Source organism: Rhinatrema bivittatum, chromosome 9, assembly GCF_901001135.1.
Source record: "Rhinatrema bivittatum chromosome 9, aRhiBiv1.1, whole genome shotgun sequence".
NCBI lineage: Eukaryota > Metazoa > Chordata > Amphibia > Gymnophiona > Rhinatrematidae > Rhinatrema > Rhinatrema bivittatum.
In genome coordinates this window covers 210,888,551-210,906,654 of record NC_042623.1, presented here as the reverse complement: position 1 = coordinate 210,906,654, position 18,104 = coordinate 210,888,551, and the positions used below count along the sequence as shown (strand labels likewise).

Genomic DNA, 18,104 nt, shown 5'->3' with positions numbered 1-18,104 from the left:
GATCTGACCACCCCTGAAGTGGCCGGTGCCTCTTTTGGAATCTCAACCTGGTCCTAAATTTCCTAGCAGGAACCTCCTGACCTCTCTGCGGCCTGTCTCTCAGACTATTAACACTGAAGACAGCCTTCCTGCTGGCAGTCTGTTTGGCCGTCATATATCCGAGCTATAAGCACTGTCCTGCCGAGAGCAGTTCCTCACTCACACCGGGAACCTTCCAGTTTCGCAGTGTTCCATCGTTCCTCCCCAAAGTGGTGTCTCATTTCTATCTCGCCTGCATCGCCAGATGAACATAAGAATTCAGAAGAGGTTCGAAGTCTATGCCATCTCAACGTCAGCAGACTCCTAGTCCGATACCTGTAAAGGTCAGAATCCATATGAAAGATGGACCATCTATTCGTTCTTCACAGTGGGAATAAGAGGGGGAAGAGGCCTCACGAGCAACCATAGCCCGCTGGATCAAAAGTTATCAAGGCGGCCTACGTAGAAGCAGGCAAGCCACCGCCTTTAAAAGTCAAGGCCCATTCTACTAGAGCTCAGGCAGTGTCCTGGGCAGAAACCAAGATGCTGTCACCCACCGAGATCTGCAGGGTGGTGACATGGTCCTCCATCTACACCTTCTCCAGGTTTTACCACCTGTATGTTCAGGCTCGGGAGGACACAGCATTTGCAAGGGCAGTACTAAGTGGGTCACGGGCAGCCTCCCACCCGGTTCGGGAGTAGCTTTTATACATCCTATTGGTCCTGAGTCCATCTGCTAAATGCTAGGAAATGGAGAAATTACTTACCTGAAAATTTCGTTTTCCTTAGTGTAGACAGATGGACTCAGCATCCCACCCACAGCTGCCATTACTCATGGAATTCTTGGGGGACATCCCCCGGGAGCAAGTGATTCATGGGTAAGCCATGCTTTCCTTCATCTAGGACACCCATCCTACCGGGTGCCGACAGTTTCTCGGTTGAGGGCACTGGTGGTCTCCAGCTATAGCCAACTCAACCAGTTCAAATTAAGTTAACAAGTTCAAATTATTCAGTGATACATATATCCACAATGCTTTTCGAGGAGAATACTGAAGAGCTGCACTTCCTGCAGGGGTATATGTACTAAGGCTGATGTCAGATTGAAATCTGATCAGTCTCCAACTACTATTGGACTCAGAACCAATGGGTCTAGTGTACTATCTGTCTACACTAAGGAAAGCGAAATTATCAGGTAAGTAATTTCTCCAATTCCAGATGTGCCAAGATTGTAGCATCATACCCAAGAAAACTTGGTTGTAATAGCTGGAAAAGTTGTCTCAACGAAGCCCTGCCTAAAGGATCGGAATACTTTATTTCAATGTGATTTCAGTTTTTTAAAACTTGCACAAACTTCTGCAAACCTGATTTTTGCTTTGTCATGGGGTATCGTATGTAGATGGAGGAAAAAATGCACATTAGAATGAGACTGTAATGTAACAATGTGGAAAGTGTAGGGGTTTGAATACTTTTTGAATGCACTGTAAATGTTGCATATAAAATTATGTGCAGAAAACCTAGTGTACACAAATGATTTAGGCATAGAAAACTTTATGTGCAGTTGAATAAAGGACCACACACACCATAGTTCATCTCCATAGACCAGTGCTTTCTAATAAATGTGTCTTCAGACCCAATTGGTGAGCCACAGAACTGCCACCTGCTCAGACCTGGGCCTGCACACTGTTTAGCACCTTGCAGCAACAAGACGCCAGCTGTGGCTCTTAAACTCAAAGAAACTCCTGTCTGAAAATGTGTTAATCATGCATGCTGCCTTTTCCTAACTACAGGATGAACCCTGGAGTGTGGTAACTAAGGGGCAGCATGCAAGGCTGACAGATGCCATACAGTGCACATCCCCTCATTCATCTTGGAGTGCTTTAAGTCTTATTCCCAAGTTGAGTAAGAAGGGTTGAGTCACTGGATATGACTCATTTTGAGTGTTGGGAGCAGCAGCAAAAGAGCTCTGGTATCTAAGGTAAGTCAACTGCCCACATCACACACCTGGGGAGCTGGTGCATTGACAGGTTCATGTCTCTGTCCCTTCTCTTCCTTTTTAAAATTTGGAAGACTGGTTTAACTTTAAGTACTTCATACAGCCAAATTCCCTTAGGGAATGCTCTGCATTGCCTGCTCCATGGAAAGTAGTGTGCCATACACTTGTTAATGTTGGTGTGTTGGGCTTGAAAAAGGTTGGGAAACATTGCCATAGTCTACTAGCTGTGGGAACTTTACATCACTTCTGAGCAGGATTTAAACTGAGTGTTAAAAATACATCAGCTAAGCTTTCACAGCTCTCTGCATTGGAGGATAAAAGTTAATGCCTTAATTTAGTATAACATTTACACGTGAAGTCATGGACTTCTGCACACCTGTGTGCAAAACTTGCTCTATTGGGAGGAAAGATGCACACTCGGGGGGGGGGGGGGGGGGACACAAGCTGATTCTCGTAGCTTATAAGAAAGCAATGAAGGACTATCGTGATTGCTGTTTATAAGTTAAGAGTATTATGTTTCCAAACTTGAGCTTTCCATTAAACCACTGGAATTGTCAAGAGATTAACAGAGAGAGCCTCTTTAAGTATACCTGAGACACCTGGTTGTAACTTGGCTATTTTCTTTGATATGAAAATCCAAAATCTTCAACAAATCAGTTTTCAATCTGCTTCCTGTGAATGTGTAAATACAACCATTTTGCCTCTTGTGGAATTGTAATTAATACAACCTTGTTGAATTATATTAATGCTGTTACCTATCTTTCTCGTCCTGCCCTTATATTTAGCTCCACAGGTTCAATGTATTTTCATACTTTGTTAAACTGTTTCGTGTAAACCGGTATATAAAAATCTTAAATGTCAGGAGAGCAGCCCCTCAAGTGATATGGCAGGAGTATGAAATGACATCAGTAAAAGAGGTTGCTAAAGTATCGAGCATTAGGTCTTTTGCAAATTCCAGATCCATGACCTTTTCAAATTGTGAAAAATCTACATGAAGTAACACATGGTATGAGAGAGATGATTAACAAATCGCTGAAGGAGCACATGCTTCCTAGAGTTTGGAAACTATTGAGACCACTTACACAGGCCTCTCTGGATCTGGCAAATTATCGTCCTTATTGACAAATCTCTAACTTACAGTGGTGAAAGTTTTTTAGAGTTGTTTTAGGACAATTAGATCAATATGACTAACTTGCTGGATAGATATCTGTTCAGATTTCGTAAAACCTATTCAACAGAACCTATGTCACTGATACTTTGCCAAGTTGTCTTAAAGTGGATCTGGCGTTTTTAGTTAGATTTGTCAGTGGCATTTGACATGGTTCATCATGACAAACTGAAACATGTTGCAGGCTATAGGTGGCATTAATTTAGTTCTGCTCCTATTTGAGAGAACAAAGGGTTCAAATTTAAACCAATCTGAAAGTTGTTTCTAATCAGGTATGAGGTGCTGCAGGGCTCTGCCTAGTCTTTGACACTGTTTAACCTTTATTTGGACCCAGTAGGAAAAACCTAACATTGAAAGATATTTCATCTATGCAGATATACAATTATTTTTTGCCCAAAAATGTTCCAGGTGAATTTCCACAGGAAGAATTTCAGGAGATCATTAAATAGTTGAAAGATTGGTTGATCACCTGTTGCTTATTTCTAAATATTAAGAAAACCAACATGGGTAGGAAAGGATGTGGCTCCTTTAGTTAATCAACAGTCTGGGGGTTCTTTTGGATTCTCAATTGTCAAGTCTTAGGTTAGTCACGTCATAGCTTTTTATAAATTAAAGATGTTGCATCCGCTAAGTGTTACCACCCACATTTTTTCGATCAGTGTTGCAAGCCTTGGTTCTTACCCATCTGGATTATTGTAGCACATTATACATTGGCTTATCAGGTAGGATTTTGCATGCAATACAGATGGTACAAAATTCCACTGCACAGGTTTTGAAGGGAATTTCCAGACAACACCAGTTGACCAACGTCAGTTTTGAGTTACATTGGCTTCCTATAAAATGGAGAAGTAAACTTATAACCATAGCTTTTAAATTTGTACATAATCTCTCCTCTTGTGCTTTGAGTGACTTGATAAGATCATATGTTCCCTCCCGTGCTTTATGCTCCAGTCAGTCTAATTTGTTGGAGGTTCCATCTGTAAGGAATTTCAAGCTAGCTAGAACTAGAGGGTGTGTTTTAGCTGTAGTTGCTCCCAGTGAATGGAATAAAATTCCACAGGAGGTGAAGCAGCTAGAGGAGTTAAGACTTTAGAAAAGCATTGAAAGCAATCTGTTTTGTGGTGGGGGTTTTTCCCCAATAGCATTTGGATGATCGTTTTAATCTGCAGCCTCTCAATTGTGTTATATTTTGATTCTCTTGTAATCCACACCAAACTATTGAATGGAGGCAGCAGAATAAAATAAACTGCACAGAACTATGCTCAATGTACCTTTAGCTATAGAACCATTCTTTTCCAAAAGCACTGTAAAGTAGTAGGGCTCTTTTTCACAAGATGTTAAATGCACTGGCTGACAAAACATAAGGTAACATTTTTTTTTTTTTTAAATGCTTGGGTTTGCTATTTAGTTCACATGTTAATTTTTGCTAAAATTCTTTTGGCAGCCTTCAGAAATAGATGTACTGGTAGGAAAAGATCGGGAAGGTTTCTTCACTTGTGGTTTGACTATTGGTGGCAAGAAGTGCTCTGTGATCCGAGATAGCCTGTTTGTTGAAAATGATTTCACAATGGACATCAGGACAAAAAGTCAAGGTGGCGAAGCAACATACAATATTGCCGTAGGCAAAGCTGGAAGAGGTAAGATTTTTTTTTCCAGATTCTATATTTAGGCTTCAACATTTTCAGCAAATACTTTGCCTGCCTGCCTGGTGCAAACAAGTACACTTAGTATAATGTACAGTAAAGACTTGCATGGATCTGATTTAATTCACCCTACATAACTATATAAATCCAATGTTACTGTACTTCTGGTATCTGTGGTGTAAACGTCTTATAGATGTCAGACCTCAATCCTTTACCTAAATCAAAGGTTTAGGGACAGTAATCTTTCAGAGGATGTATAATGTGAAAGGCTGCCAAAATCTTAGCCTTAGGAAGACTTCAGACTTAGTTTTGGTAGCCCATTCTTCATTCCTTTACCTTGTCTCCCCTTCACTTTTCTCTGTTCACCCTTCTCATAATGCAGAGTATTGGCACAGATTAGTCATCTTTAGTGTATATTGTCTAATAGTTAATAGTGTAAAAATAACTGACGGTAATGGCCATTTGTTTTACCCTGCTTTCCTAGTAGCTTATTGGCTTCTGCACTGCTTTTAACTTATGCTCTTGCTAAGGGTTTTGGTGCTAAGCATCAAAGTGGTAGAATTGGTAACCCAATCTTTTCACATGTACAAACTAGTGAACTTCATATTTCAGAAGTTAATCTTTATATCTCATTTTAACTCTGCAGAACTTATGTAAAGACCTGAAAGGTTCAGTGAGACTTTCCTGAAGGAATTGGGCTTCTGTGATGTCAGAAATCCAGTCTAACACTTCCTTTCTTGCCTGTGATCATATGCATTGTAAAACACAAATTTCTACAGTCCAGTTTTGTCCCACTCTGGTTGCTACTGTAAAAACAGTACCTAATTTTCAAATTGACACCACCTGTGCCGAGGCAATTTGACCAGTGGTACAAAGCAAGCAAAAGTATTAGACCCTCTTTAAAAAAAAACAAAAAAAAAAAAAACCCCAATGTGGATTACAAATGACAACTTACCATGTGGAACAATCTGTTTATTGCAAACCAGTTTGCTCTTTAAAGTAAATTTTCAAAGTCACAGTTCTTTATTTCTCTGCATCTTTCTGAAAAATAAAATTAAAAATTGAAAAATGCTTGCATAAGTATTTAACCCCTTCAGACTAATACTTGGTAGAACCACCTTTTTCTGCAATAACAGCTTTGTCTGCTGGGGTAAGTTCTGCCAGTTTTGCCCATTCTTCCTAGCAGATTTGCTCCAGGTTGGTTGGATGATGCTTGTGGACTGCAATGTTCAAATAGTGCCACAGATTTTTGGTTGAATTGAAATCTGGGCTTTGACTTGGCCATTGTAGAATATTCACCTTTGTTCAACCACTTCTGTGTTAAACTTTGGCCATGTGCTTGGGTCATTGTCCTGCTGAAAAGTGAACTTGCTCCCAAGTTTGTTCTTTAGTAGACTGAAGTAGGTTGTCATGCAGTATCTCCCTGTATGTTGGACCATCCATCCTTCAATTTTAACAAGATGCCCAGTCCCTGCTGATGAAAATCATCCCTATAACATGCTATCACGCCTTACTTTACTGTTGGGATGGTGTTTACTGAGGAATGGGCAGTGTTAGGTTTGCACCACAGAATCTTGTCCAAATAGCCCCATCTTTCTCTCATCTCATCTCACATTTTAGCTGGGTTACTCTTTCTGGCAAAATCCAGATGTGCTTTGAGGCTCTTTCACTAACTGCTTTCTAGCCATCCCCCATCAGACCAGTTGTATGCAGAGTGGTTGACTGGTGCACTTCCTCTCCAGTCTCAGCCACTGAAATCTGTAGCTCCTTCAGTGATTGACCTCTGTGGCTTCCCTCACAAGTCTCCTTGCTCTGACAGTTTTGAGGGATGGCCTTGTCAAGGCAGAGTCTGGCTGACATGATGCGGCTTCCATTTCCTTACAATAGCCCAGTGAGGACTGCTGGATCGATCTAAGCACTCGAATATTTTGTAGCCTTTTCCTATCCTAGTGCATGTCTATAGCTTTACCTTTAATTTCCTTAGAATGCTTTGATCTCCTTTTTCACAGCTTTGCTTCAGATTAACTCCAGTACCATTGGTCAGGCTTAGAGGGCCTTATCCAGAAAAACTGACTTTTTTTTTAAATGATTCACAGGTAGAGGCCAGTTAGGGTAATGTTTCATCTGTATAAACTTGGAGCTCCCACAGCACAAGGGTTGAATACTTATAGAAGCAGCATTTTTCAGTTACTTTACGAAATGCAGAGAAATAGACTTCAGATTTACTTTAACAGCATACTGGTTTGCAATAAACATACTATTTGGAATCCACACATTGGCTGACTTTAAGGAGTCAATACTTTTTGCAAACCACTGTATATAGGTTATCTGGTCTCTGCAATTTAAGTCATTAAAATAGCAAGATCTTGCTTGCTACTGCTTTGATTACATTTTTATAAAGAAGAAATGTGAAAAGCTGCCATGTATGAACTAATACTGAAACTAGACACAAAATCAGATATGACAAGACCAGTGAATAATTTGGTACTCTCCATGAAAACATAGTATCCTTGTACTGTATGATTACAGGTGGAGCTAGCAATTTTTTATGACATGTGATCAAATACAAAGCATGTAAAGATGTTCAGTTAAGTCCACTGACTGAATTTTCTTATACTTGTCTGTGGACAAGGCTGTTGGTCTTCAGGCTCTTGTTCCTGCTCTTTTGACCTTTCAGCTCAAATAGAACTAAACTCTGCTGGGCTAGTGTAATGAGGCTTCATTTGCAACTACTTGGAGTCTCTCAATCTTGAAGTCACTATGAAGGAACAATGCTAAAATCCTTGGCATAGTGTTCGGTGGCAGGTCAGAAAAGTCAAATATTTGGAAAGGAATAAAACTGAACATAGCACCTCCTGAGTTGATCTATGGCTTGACCACATTTTCAGGCCTCTGTAGAAAGGTGCGTTCAGCTGAATACACCTTTCTGCTTGCACTTGAATACTTTCTATGTGCAAAACCTATTGCTGATGCAGCAAGGAGCTTCAGGTGCAGAAAACATTTATAAATGGGAGTACTGCTTAGCACCTTGCATGGAAATCTCATGCGTTTGATAGCATTAAGCAGTACTCCCTGATGTTCACAATGTACTTGACCAGTGCACCTTTAGTAGTGGAAACTTAACCCCTGGGTCAGAGCTGGAGTTGTTTCCAGTGCTACTGTGCTTGCCTTAATATTTTTATAAGGGGGAGGAAACATTTAAAAATCAAAAACTTGGATAAGTACATTTATCTGGCAGAGGGTTAAGTCTGCATTTATCTGGCTGTTTGGCAAGGTTTGCTGTTAGTTGGATAAAGTACTTTTATCCTACTATTTGGCCCAGTTCACCATTACTTAATGGATAAGCAACTGCTACTAGCTGCTGGATAAATCAGTATTTGACTAAGTGGCAGCAGCAGCTGCTGCCACTTACCTAGATAACTTGTGGGATGCCTCCCCCTTCCTGAGTTAAATGTTTGGCACAAGCCAAACACTTTAAAGTTGTTTAACTCCCAATCCATTTGCTGAGCATTAACTTACTGCATTAGTTTAAAAATAACTTCACTAACTACCCCAGTCATTGCAGTGATAGTCAGTTGGTAAGGGGGCCACAGACCCTAGCGCCTTCTGGTACCCAGTACACATGCACCATAAATCTTGGCCACTAGGTGTCACCATCATTCAGTAGCTGACACTTCTAGGAGGCTGTGGATGTTGCCTCACACTATCCCTGGAAATTGAACTTTGGTATTCTGCACAGCAGCACATAACATTGCTGCCAAATTGGCTTTAAGTCATATTTAAAAGAACAGAAAAGTAATCAGAAGACAACACCATGTACTTCAGACTCAATCCTCCAACTTTTTTCTTGCATGAAAAGGCTAGAAACAGTGGGGCTGACCCTAGTGCAGACTATTGAAGAATACACCTAATAGCATCTGCTGCTGGTTATCTCTAGCTTTTGTAAGAATCAGTGTAAAAAAAAAAAAAAAGCAAGCAGTTATGGATGGTGACTTAGCAATGGCATAGAGGCTTTGTGTTATAACTGAAATCAGTGTAAGCCTTTTTTAGTCAGTTAACCTTTGACATAGGGAGACCTTTTAATCCACAAGTATAGTTTTGATACTGTCTTACTGTATATTTGATCTTTGAGTGCTGGCTGCAGACTTAAAAAAAAAATTGATGGGATCTCTCTTTACTGAATAAACTTACTATTAGTTGCATATCTGTTTTATTTGTACATTTTAGAGTTTAGAAAAGTTTACTTATCCTGACATACCAGTCAAGACCTATGGGTTATCAAACTTTAGCAGACACACCTTTCTGTGGCACAGTGCTAGCAAAGCCAGTATTCTTAGTTTCCAGCAGATGGCAGGTCCTACTTTGTCTGGTACAACAAGAAGTTGGCTCAAGGCTTCAGTCTTTGTCCCCTCTGGAGGGGAGAACTTTTTTGGACAGTTCTGAGTTTCACTACCACTCTTATTAATAGGGAGGTGCAGGCTAGGCTACCATTTTCCAATGAAACAAGGTTTGGTAGAGCTTACTGGGTAGAAGCTTATTTTTGGCTCAATTTGTTTGAGGTGGCCCTCTCCCCACTTCATTCTTCCTATTAAAGCTTTAAAAAAATTTTTTGAAGAAAAGTGAGAGCTGCTGCTGAAGCAAGCACCTAGGGGAAAGTAGGTCTCTGGGTTTGGGGTCAGGGAGTGCTGGGCTATACTTTTTTTTTTTGTTTTATATAGACATGTGATCTGAGATCACATCAGTTTACAGGTACTGTAGGTATTTCCCTATCCCCAGAGGGCTTACAATCTGTTTGTACCTGAGGCAATGGAGGGTAAAGTGACTTGCCCAAGGTCACAAGGAGCAACAGCAGGACTAGACTCCTGGTTCATAGCCCACTACTCTAACCACTAGGCTTCAGTCTGTTTTCAGGCCTGCAGTGTTTCTATGCAGCTGCTCACTGCATTATAATGGAACCCAGTCAATGTTGGGAGTTCTTGTGAGCTGGCATTTCCTTTGCACTCAAGCAGGCTAATCCACACCAGTGCATTATGCACGTCTACCAGCAGATGGAGACAGAGAAAGCTGTCAGACACAGCCTGCCAATGTTGCCTCCAACAGATGGACATGCATCTTCCTCCTGGCGATTATAGCTTAAAAAGGAAAAATTAACGTTTAACACCACATGCCTCCTGAGGACACCGGTGGGTCCTCTGAGTGCCTTGAGTCTGGCAGTTTAAGGACAAGGGAGGCTTGGTGAGAGATTTCACCCCCCCCCCCCCCCAAGTAGCTGGAGACCTGTTCATGCTCTTAGGGGAAATAAAACCTCTTGTTAACCCATTTTGTTCTTAATTGGGAGATCTTACCTCTGCATTGGTCAGTGTGTCTCTCCCCTTTTTTCTCTCACTTCTCTGGGGAGTTTAGTGAGGTACAGAGGCAGCATAGGCTCAGTGGGTTGAGCAGCCTTAGGCTGTGGCCTACCATGCAACTTGAAAACCTATGTTTCCTGGCGTGTAGCCAGATGGACTCAGAACAAATGGGATAGTATCCACGTGCTAGCAGTTGGAGACGGATCTGACGTCAGCACGGGGGTATATAGCCCCACAGGAAGCGCAGCGACTCCGTAATTTCCGTCTCCAAAGCAGTTTGGAGTGCCTACACGCTGGTTCAAGCGTGCTTTCCAAGACTAATTTTCTCTTTTTGCTTTGTTTTTTAGATTTCTTTCTCTACTACAGAGTATTGAGCCCCGCGCTCCTTCGGGGACATTTTCAGCTCGCCCCCGAGTTGAGCTTCCCGGGGCGCCTGCCGGGGCCCCCCCGGTGGGAAAGTCCTCGGTCCGGCCGAACCGCGGCAGGGACGTTGCCTCCCCGGGGGAGACTCGGGGTGGCTCCGAGGCCCTCGGTCCCGGCGTGGACTAGGTAGCGGGTGCAGTTCCTCCAATCGCGGCGGTGAAAGGTACCGGCCCTTCCCCTCGCAGCTGGAGACCGCCTGTGTTCCAGCCTAGAAGAGCCGAAGATCGGGTAGGGCGTATATCTCTTCGCCCAGGTCTCCGAAGTTCGAGGATCGGCGGCGTGGCAAGCCATGGAGGAGCGGCTCTGTTCAGGTATTCCGCGCCCATAATAGGCGCGGCTTTCTTCCTTCTTGTGCGTCTATGTACGCGTATTGGCTGCCACTGTGAATGTTTGCCGCATATTATTGTAAGCTCCTCATTCAATGCTTTTGAATTGAATGCTTTATATTACCTGTTTCTGTGCGCATATTGTATTCTGCGCCTATTGCTGCCGCATACTATTGCCGCTGTGCGCGTATGGTATTCTACGCCTATTGCTGCCGCATACTATTGCCGCTGTGCGCGTATTGTATTCAGCGCCTATTTCTGCCGCATACTATTGCCGCTGTGCGCATACTGTCTTCAGCGCCTATTGTTGCCGCATACTATCGCCGCTGTGCGCGTACTGTATTCAGCGCCTATTCCTGCCGCATACTATTGCCGCTGTGCGCATACTGTATTCAGCGCCTATTGCTGCCGCATACTATTGCAGCTGTGCGCATACTGTATTCCGCGCCTATTGCTGCCACATACTATTGCCGCTGTGCGCATATTGTATTCAGCGCCTATTTCTGCCGCATATTCTTCCCATTGTGCGCCTGCTGTATTCAGCGCCTATTGCTACTGCATATTTGTGCGCGCTTTTTGTCTCTGGTATGGATCAGCACGCGGCCGCGTCCTCGGCGGCACAGCCGCTTGTTTCCGGCATTTCCGCCCTTGGCCTCTGCTCCGTATGCCATCTTAGGGCCACGTGCAGTGCTGAGCCTGATTCACTCTGTCCAATGTGAGGCAGCAGGGGGACCCGCGGGCCTGGACCAGTCTCAACCACAGTTTCTTGGCAGTTCCCCTGGGGCCACCCCGGATTTGGGGGGCGGTCTTGACCTGTCCGGCATCCCGGGGCCCCTTGTACCCCGGCGATTAGAGGCTGCTTCCATTTCCTGGGTGGATCTTTTTCAGGGTATTCATGCCTTTGTCCAAATGCAGACGGCTTCCCGCCCAGGCCCTACTGGTCCGGCTGCTCCTGTGGTTCCTGTTTCTGCGCTTCCTGCGGTGGCTGCGTCTGCGGTGTCTCCTGCCGCTGCTCCGGTGACTGCCCCTCTGGATCCTGTGCCTGGACCCTCCCAGCCTTATCGGGAGCGAGACCTCCCGCCACTGGACAGTCGGGATCAATCGGACCTGGAGGTTTCGCCGGACGAGTCCGACCTCCCGGACGAGGGGGACCTCCCCCCCGGGGATTGAACCTTATAGAACCATGAGGAGGTTCTTCCCTAAGGAGGACCTCGTGACTCAGTGTCTGGCGGAGCTTGATATCACTGGTCCCAGTGCTTCGGTTCCTTCGGCGCAGAACCCTCTGCTGGAAGGTCTTCGGCCTACAGCCCGCCATTTTCCTTTCTTGCAGGCGGCTCAGCAACTAATAGAATTGGAATGGGCGGCACCGGCGGCTTCCTTCAAGGGGAGCCGGGCCCTGAAAGGTATGTACCCGCTGGCCCCGGCTCTCCAGGACCTGCTGGCATGCCCTCAGGTGGACGCCTTAGTTAGCGCTGTGGTCAAGCGCACTACTATTCCAGTGGAAGGGGGGACGGCCCTCAGGGAGCCTCATGACAGACGAATGGACGCCATTCTGAAACAGACTTTTGAGGTGGCAGCTCTTTCTTTGCGGATTGCGGCCTGCTGCACTGTGGTGACATGTGCCTGTTTGTCTCAGGCCAGGAACAACGCCCCAGCGGCCGACATGGAGTCTGCTCTTTCCTTTCTCACCGATGCCGCATCGGATTTGGTTCGCACTACTGCTAAGGGGATTTCATCCTCCGTAGCCGCCAGGAGGCAGCTCTGGATCCGGCCATGGTCAGCTGATGCGCCTTCCAAGTCTCATCTCACCAGGTTACCCTTTCAGGGTTCGTTTCTGTTTGGCAGTGACCTTGATAAGCTAGCCTCTACCTGGGGTGCCTCTCCTGTGCCTAGACTTCCGGAAGACCGATCCAGAAGGGGACAGCGCTCTTTTCCACGGCCCTACAGGGGCAGGAGTTCCCAGCGCTTTGTTCCGTATAGGGGGCGCTATCAGGCGACTCGTCCTCCTGCCAGGAATCAGCCCTTTCGGACCAAGCAGCGCAAGCGGGGGGGCGGGCCTGGGCTCGGGCCCCGGTCGCGCACCACAATGAGAATTTGCCAATTCATCTGGGGGACGAAGCCATAGGGGGCAGGTTGACCCTCTTCTACCCCAGATGGGTCGAGATTACGTCGGACCAGTGGGTCCTCGCCGTTATCCAGGACGGATATTTTCTGGATTTCCGCCTTCTTCCTCCGGACAAGTTTGTGGAATCATGTCCCCGGCACAAGGAGGCAGCGTTGGAAGCGACCCTGGCGAGGCTCCTGTCCTTGAACGCCATCCTCCCAGTACCTGCCTGGGAAGTGAATTCTGGACACTATTCCATTTATTTCATGGTACCCAAGAAAGGGGGCACTTTTCAGCCTGTGCTGGACCTCAAGTCGGTCAATCTCTACTTGTGGGTACCGACGTTTCGTATGGAAACTCTGCGCTCCGTCAAAGCCGCAGTCCAGCCCGGGGAATTCCTCACGGCCTTAGACCTGTCAGAGGCATACCTGCATATTCCGATCCATCCAGATCATAAACGCTACCTGCGCTTCAAGGTTCTGGGCCGCCACTTCCAGTTTCGGGCTCTACCCTTCGGGTTGGCCACGTCCCCGCGGACGTTCACCAAAGTGGTAGTCGTGGTGGCGGCGGCCCTCCGGCGAGAAGGGATTCTGGTCCATCCCTACCTAGACGACTGGCTGATCAGGGCGAAGTCTCGAAAGGAGAGCCTGCGGACAACCGACAGAGTGATCGCCCTTCTGGAAAGCTTGGGCTGGGTAATCAACCTCAGCAAGAGCTCCCTATTGCCTTCCCAGTCAATAGAGTATCTGGGAGTGCAGTTCGACACCCGGGCGGACACGGTCAGTCTTACGACCAAGAGACAGTTGAAACTTCGGCAACGTATCCAGTATCTGACGGTCAGTCGGCCCATAGCCTGGGATTATCTGCAGGTTCTGGGTCTCATGGCATCCACCCTGGAAGTGGTGCCTTGGGCGCGGGCCCATATGAGACCTCTACAGCATTCCCTGCTCTCTCGCTGGAGCCCCCGTCGCCGGGACTATTCCACGCACCTTCCTCTACCGACCTCAGTTCGGATCCAGCTGAGGTGGTGGTTGCAGTCCAACCACCTGAGCAGGGGGTCGGCGATGTCCTCGCCCACGTGGACCTTGCTCACCACAGATGCCAGCCTGAGCGGCTGGGGAGCACATTGCGAGGAGCTCACCGCGCAAGGGCGATGGAACAGAGAGGCCCGGGCAGTCCGCTTGGCCTGCCTTCGACTCGCTCACAGACTAAGGCACAGAGCTGTCAGAGTGATGTCCGACAACGCCACCACGGTGGCCTACATCAACCGGCAGGGCGGAACCAGAAGCCGACAAGTCTCTCTGGAGATCGCCCCGCTGATGGTTTGGGCAGAGGCGAATCTGCAAGCCATCTCTGCCGTCCACATTGCCGGGAAGGACAATACCACAGCAGACTTCCTCAGCAGAGAGAGCCTGGATCCGGGAGAGTGGCAGCTGTCCCACACGGCTTTCCAGATGATTGTCGATCATTGGGGGATTCCGGCCATGGATTTACTGGCGGACAAGTCCAATGCTCAAGTACCCAGATACTTCAGCCGCAGGCGCGACCCGTTCTCACGCGGAATCGATGCCCTGGTCCAGCCATGGCCTCCAGGGACTCTCCTGTACACCTTCCCTCCATGGCCTCTGCTGGGCGCTCTCATCCACAAGATTCAGACTCACCGGGGCCTAGTTCTTCTAGTGGCACCAGACTGGCCAAGAAGACCCTGGTACGCGGACATGAGAAGACTCCTGGCAGGGGAGCCTCTTCCCCTGCCTCCTCTCCGGGACCTTCTACATCAAGGTCCCATTCTACACGAGGATCCAGCTCAATTCTCTTACGGTCTGGCCCTTGAGAGGGCTAGACTGAAGAAACGAGGTTACTCGGGGCCCGTGATTGATACACTCCTCCGAGCTCGCAAGTTTTCCACCTCCCTTACCTACGTACGGATCTGGAGAGTGTTTGAAGCCTGGTGCGACACTCACGACACCAATCCACATGCCACCACCATACCTATTGTGTTGGATTTTCTGCAAGATGGACTTCAGAAGGGTCTCTCCCTCAGCTCCATCAAGGTTCAGGTGGCGGCACTGTCTTGCTATGGTCCCAGGAGGGATGGCAAGACCATCGCCAAACACCCAGATGTATCTAGTTTCCTGCTGGGCGTCAAGCATCTTCGTCCGCCACTAAAGTGGCCTGTACCCTTATGGAATCTTAATCTTGTTTTGGATTTCCTCGTGGGATCCACCTTCCGACCCCTTCGGGGCTTGTCTCTCTGGTCTCTCACCTTGAAGTTGGTGTTCTTGCTGGCGGTGTGTTCCATACGCCGCATCTCTGAGCTGCAGGCACTGTCCTGCCGCGATCCCTTTCTACGGATCACTCCGGAGGCTATCCATCTTCGGACGGTTCCCTCCTTTCTCCCTAAAGTGGTTTCACAGTTTCATCTTAACCAGACTATCCTTGCCTACCACGGTAGGTTTGAAGAAATCTGAAGAAGGCCGTTTAATACGCCATCTCGACATCGGCAGACTGCTGCCCAGGTATCTGGACGTGACACAAGACCTGAGGAAGACGGACCACCTGTTCGTCCTCCACAGCGGGAAGAAGCAAGGTGAAGCGGCCTCTCTGCCCACCATTGCCCGCTGGATTAAGGAAGTTGTCAGAGCTGCCTACGTGGAGGCTGGGAAGGCTCTGCCTCTTCAGGTTAAGGCTCATTCCACCAGAGCACTCGCTGCGTCCTGGGCGGAGTCCAGGATGCTATCACCTGCAGAGATCTGTAAAGCAGCGACATGGTCCTCCCTCCATACCTTCTCCAGGTTCTACCGCCTGGATGTCCAGGCCAGGGAGGACTCGGCTTTTGCGAGGGCGGTCCTACATGGTCCTCAGGCAGCCTCCCGCCCTGGCTGGGAGTAAAGCTTTGGTACATCCCATTTGTTCTGAGTCCATCTGGCTACACGCCAGGAAATGTTTGGATTACTTACCTGGTAATCCCCTTTTCCTTAGTGTAGACAGATGGACTCAGCATCCCGCCCTGCTGCCTGTGTACATGGGTTCACCGATTCCAGGTAAGCCATGGCTTTTCTTTCCATGAGAGCGTACGCTCTACCCGGGTCCACGCCTTCCAGTTGTGAATGCTGGCGGTCTCCAGCCACTGTCAATCGGTCAGGGGGATCCTGTTTCTACTTTTTCACTTTTCACTGAGCGTCAGTACACACATCCATAACAGCTTTTGCAAGGAAGATTACTGAGTCGCTGCGCTTCCTGTGGGGCTATATACCCCCGTGCTGACGTCAGATCAGTCTCCAACTGCTAGCACGCGGATACTATCCCATTTGTTCTGAGTCCATCTGTCTACACTAAGGAAAAGGGGATTACCAGGTAAGTAATCCAAACATTTGTACATGTACTGTGGCCTGCTGGTGAGGGCATATCTAGCTGTACATTGAGCATAATAGCTGAGTCCACTTCTTATTGTGTGCACAACAAACTGGTATGGGATAGCATGATGCCAGTGAAGTCTAAGTGCTTAGTGATCTGTGGTGCTTGCCATATAAGGGCGATACAGCTAGGGCTTTCTACGAGTGTCAGCACTGCCTGGATGCTTGAGATTTACCACCTCCTGACTTTGATGCTTGCCATCCCCATAATTGGAGGGAAGTGGGGCTGAAGGCAATTGGTTGATCCACTAACACATCTTCAGGGGATACTTGGTCAGAGGAAATCCAGATCTGGGCCTGGTATGGACCCATTTTCCTTTTGTGGGTGGAATTTTTTCCAGGGTTAGATCTTCCTGCAAGGGTGATCAATGCCTTCCAAATCAGGGTCACACATTTGGGGTCCCCACTTGTCCACCGCATGCAGGTATTGCAGTGCTTCAGTCCTTGACTATGTTCAGGAGGATGTGATGACTGATTAGGTTCTTCCCCTCCCCGGGGTTTAGAGCCATATAGAACTGTACTCCATTTTTTTCATTGAGATGTTGCTGAGACTTATCTCAGACTCTGAAGATGCTTGATGTGGCTGGAGGTGACTCTACAGGTACACAGGACCCTATATTGGTCACCCTACACTGTGGAATGTTTTTTTCCCATCCTGGATGCAATTCAAGAGTTGGTTGACAATGAATGGAGTGCACCAGAGGCAAGAGTTTAAAGGGGGGGGGGGGGGGGGTGCATCTTGGCAGGTTTGTACTATTTGGATCCAAAGGCAAGAGCAGATGTGTTTCCTGAAGGTGGATACGTTAGTGTTAACAAGTGGACTGCTGTTATGGTAGAAGGGGCAAATCTAAAGGATACTCGGGATAGAATTAGAGCTGTCCTTAAACTGCCCTTTGAGGCTATGGTGACTAATTTGCTAATTGCTTCTTGTTGCTCCCTGGTGGTTTGGGCTAGCCTGCGGTCTGTCTTGGGAGACTGAGGGAGTGGGGTCAGAGCAGTAATGGAACCGGGAGCTGCTGCCTTAGCTGATGCAGGCTGTGACCTTGTTTGCACTGCTGCCAGAGGGGTTGCATCTGATAGTGACTAGGCTTCAGCTGTGGCTCGGAAATTGTTTAGCAGACACGATTTCTAAGTCTAGTCTCCAGGTTACCCTTTAAAGGTTCTTTTTATTTGGCAGTGAGTTGGAGAAGATGGCAAATAGATGGGAAGCCCAGGTTTCATTTGCCTGGAGGATAAGCTTGCTTTTTCTCTTTCTGGGGCAAGTGGCTGCTCTAGAAAGTACAGGGAAGCAACTACTCAGAGGCCTTGTCCCATTGGTAGGCTTCAGTCCAGAAAGCCTCAGGAGGATGCCAGCTCTGGGAGCTTCTTGAGCATCACACTGAAGGTATGGATTCAGATCAATGTGACCTAGAAGTGATAAGGATGGCTCTGATCTAGAATTCCTTAGCATTCCTCCTTATGCTTGTACGATGGTCTATCCATGCAACTTGCTACAAGAGGGTGGTGGAGACTACTTCAAGGAGGCTGAAATTAAAGGCTGTAATTCCTGATCCAAATCACAAGAACATAAGTGCCGCTACTCCCATTTAATTTGTACCCAAAAGAGAGGGTGTATCTGAGGATTCTATCTGTATTTGAATGACTCATTTCTGAACAGACTCTGCA

At 47.0% G+C, this 18,104-nt stretch overlaps 1 protein-coding gene across 4 annotated transcripts in view; it reads left to right on the top strand.

Moving 5' to 3' along the window:
• Window positions 1-18,104, top strand: part of PFN2 (profilin 2) — a 57,871-nt gene that overhangs the window by 19,751 nt on the left and 20,016 nt on the right. For all 4 annotated transcript variants that reach the window (XM_029615497.1, XM_029615498.1, XM_029615499.1 and 1 more), the window contains one exon: window positions 4,624-4,816. In XM_029615497.1, the coding sequence (XP_029471357.1) occupies window positions 4,624-4,816 (193 nt within the window). The remainder of the gene's footprint in view (window positions 1-4,623; window positions 4,817-18,104) is intronic.